This window comes from Emiliania huxleyi, assembly GCF_000372725.1.
Source record: "Emiliania huxleyi CCMP1516 chromosome Unknown EMIHUscaffold_18, whole genome shotgun sequence".
Lineage (NCBI taxonomy): Eukaryota > Haptophyta > Isochrysidales > Noelaerhabdaceae > Emiliania > Emiliania huxleyi.
The window spans coordinates 16,901-19,192 of NW_005200784.1; the positions used below are offsets into that span (position 1 = coordinate 16,901).

Consider the following 2,292-nt stretch of genomic DNA (forward strand, 5'->3'; position numbering starts at 1 on the left):
AGCGCTCGAGAAGGACGTCGAGGAGAAGTTCCTCTGCCTCGCTGCGCTCTGCTGCCTCATAGACTACTTTTGGGAGCACGAGGCCACCGTGTTTGTCAAGGGGATGCTGCGAATCAAGTTTACGGGAGCACACGGCGTGCTTCTGCTCGACCCCGCCTCGGTGAGAAACCTGGAGCTGCTCCGCAGCCTTCGGACGGGCGATCCGAAGGCCGGGCCCGTGTTGCCTGCTCCCGGCGTCCGCTGCTCCACCACTCGCTCATGCGCGGCGCGCCACGCACAGGAGTCGCTCTATGGCATCCTCAAGGCCGGGTGCAAGACTTCGTCGGGCGCGCGGCTCCTCCGTTCCTCGCTGATTCAGCCCAGCAACGACCTCTCAACCATCAACACGCGTCAAGAGTGCGTGCTGGAGCTGCTTGGGCGCGAAGACACGCTGCTGGACCTGCAGCGTATCCTGCCGCAGCTGGCTGACTGCGACCGCGTCCTCAAGCACTTCATGCAGCGGTCGAGCGACGCGTCAAAGCAGTCGCAGAGCTCCCGAGCGGAGGCTTCGATCGCATCGGTCCTGCACCTCAAGCAGCTGGTGCAGATCGCACCGACCCTGGCATGTGCGCTCTCGTCCAACGGCCAAACCCCTCCGGAGAATGAGCTGCTCCGTGCGGTCGAGCGCATCATGCGAGCCGCACCGGCCCGTGTCCCGCCTCCTTGCCCAGGCAAAGCCGCGGTCTGACATCCATCCCACTCGTAGGCTCTCGCCACAGCTGAGGGACATCGAGGACCTGATCAGCAGCCATATCGAAGGTGCGCAAGCGTGGTCGCATCTCGCTCGGGTTTGCGGGGCACGCGACACACGCTGACGCCCCGCTCGACGTCTTCGGTGCAGACGATGCCAAGTACGAGAAACGCCACGCTCAGCGCCAGCTGCAGTGCCTGTTTGCGGCGCGGAACGAGCTGTCGGGCAGCCTCAAGACGCATCGTGAGACGCTCGGCGCTCTGACGCTGCAGATGGAGGAGCTGCTCGAGAGCCTTCAGCGCGACCTCTCCCTGGAATCGCTCAAGCTCAACTACAGCCAGAGGCGCGGGTACCACTTCACCCTTCCGGCTGCAGAGCGCCCGCTGGCCGTGCAGCACAACTTCATCCACATCCAGATCATGTCCAAGCGGACCGTCGGCTGCTCGACCGAGAAGCTCCAGCAAATCAACTCTCGCTGCCGCGAGTGAGCGCGACGCTCTAGTTTTGTGCTCTAGTGCACACGGCGTCGCTGGGCCTGCCTCATGGCCTACCTAGCCAACCAATGCCGCCCTGCCCGCTCGCCGTCCCCTCGCCCTCGTCCTCTCTCACCGACCCGCCCCCGTCGCTGTGTGCGGTCAGCGTCATCCAGAAGATCCTCGCCGCCACGGAGCGGGTAACTCTCGCCCCGCGCGGCCTCGCGAGACGCCGCAGAGAGGCGATCCAAGTGCAGCGGTGCCGTCGCACGAGTAGGTCATCGGCGGGCTCATCGAGGAGCTGCAAAAGAAGCTGCAGCTCCTCTTCCGACTCTCCGAGTCGGTCGCGCTGCTAGACATGATGCGCGCCTTCGCCCCTCTCTCCCCGCGGGGAGAGGCCCCCCTCTGCCGCCAGCAGGCTGCTAGAGCCAAGGCAACCCCGCATCGCAGGTGCGCCTTCACGTCGTATGTCCGGCTCTCCGGCTCCGCCTTTGCCCGCCCCGTCGTTGGCGAGGGCGACGAGCTGGTCCTCAAGGGGTCAGCCCCCCTCCACCCCCCAGGCCGCCCGCGCGCCCTCTGACAAGCGAACCCTCATCCCGGACCGCGCCCCTCGGACTGCAGATCGCGGCACCCGATCCTCGAGCGGCTGGGCAGCGCTTGGCCCGCGAGGCGGGCTGCCGTGGCCTGCTCTCGCCTCCCTACCCATCGCCGCCTCACTAGGCGAGCACTCCGCCGTGCCAAACGACGTCTTCGTCACCCCCGCGTGCAACCTGCAGCTCATCACTGGACCGAACATGGCGGGCAAGTCCACCTACCTGCGGCAGGTGGCGCTCATCTGCCTGATGGCGCACATCGGCTGCCCCGTCCCCGCCGAGGACGCGCAAGTGCCGCTGCTGCAGCGCGTCTTCACGCGCATCTCCACCTCGGACTCGCTCGAGACCAACGCGTCGAGCTTCGTGAGCGAGATGCGCGAGACGAGCTACATCCTCCGCAACGTGCGGCCCGGCTGCGCGGCGCTCGTGCTCTTCGACGAGCTGGGCCGCGGCACCTCGAACCGCGCGGGGGCCAGCCTCGCGTGGGCCATCGCGG

At 67.0% G+C, this 2,292-nt stretch overlaps 1 protein-coding gene across 1 annotated transcript in view; it reads left to right on the forward strand.

Annotated features, from left to right (window-relative positions):
- Nucleotides 1-2,292, forward strand: part of EMIHUDRAFT_462781 (hypothetical protein) — a gene marked incomplete at its 3' end in the record, with an annotated part of 5,219 nt that overhangs the window by 1,345 nt on the left and 1,582 nt on the right. Inside the window, exons 4-8 of the mRNA XM_005783291.1 lie at nucleotides 63-160; nucleotides 281-605; nucleotides 881-1,214; nucleotides 1,622-1,653; nucleotides 1,924-2,198. Coding sequence (XP_005783348.1) covers nucleotides 63-160; nucleotides 281-605; nucleotides 881-1,214; nucleotides 1,622-1,653; nucleotides 1,924-2,198 — 1,064 coding nt within the window. The remainder of the gene's footprint in view (nucleotides 1-62; nucleotides 161-280; nucleotides 606-880; nucleotides 1,215-1,621; nucleotides 1,654-1,923; nucleotides 2,199-2,292) is intronic.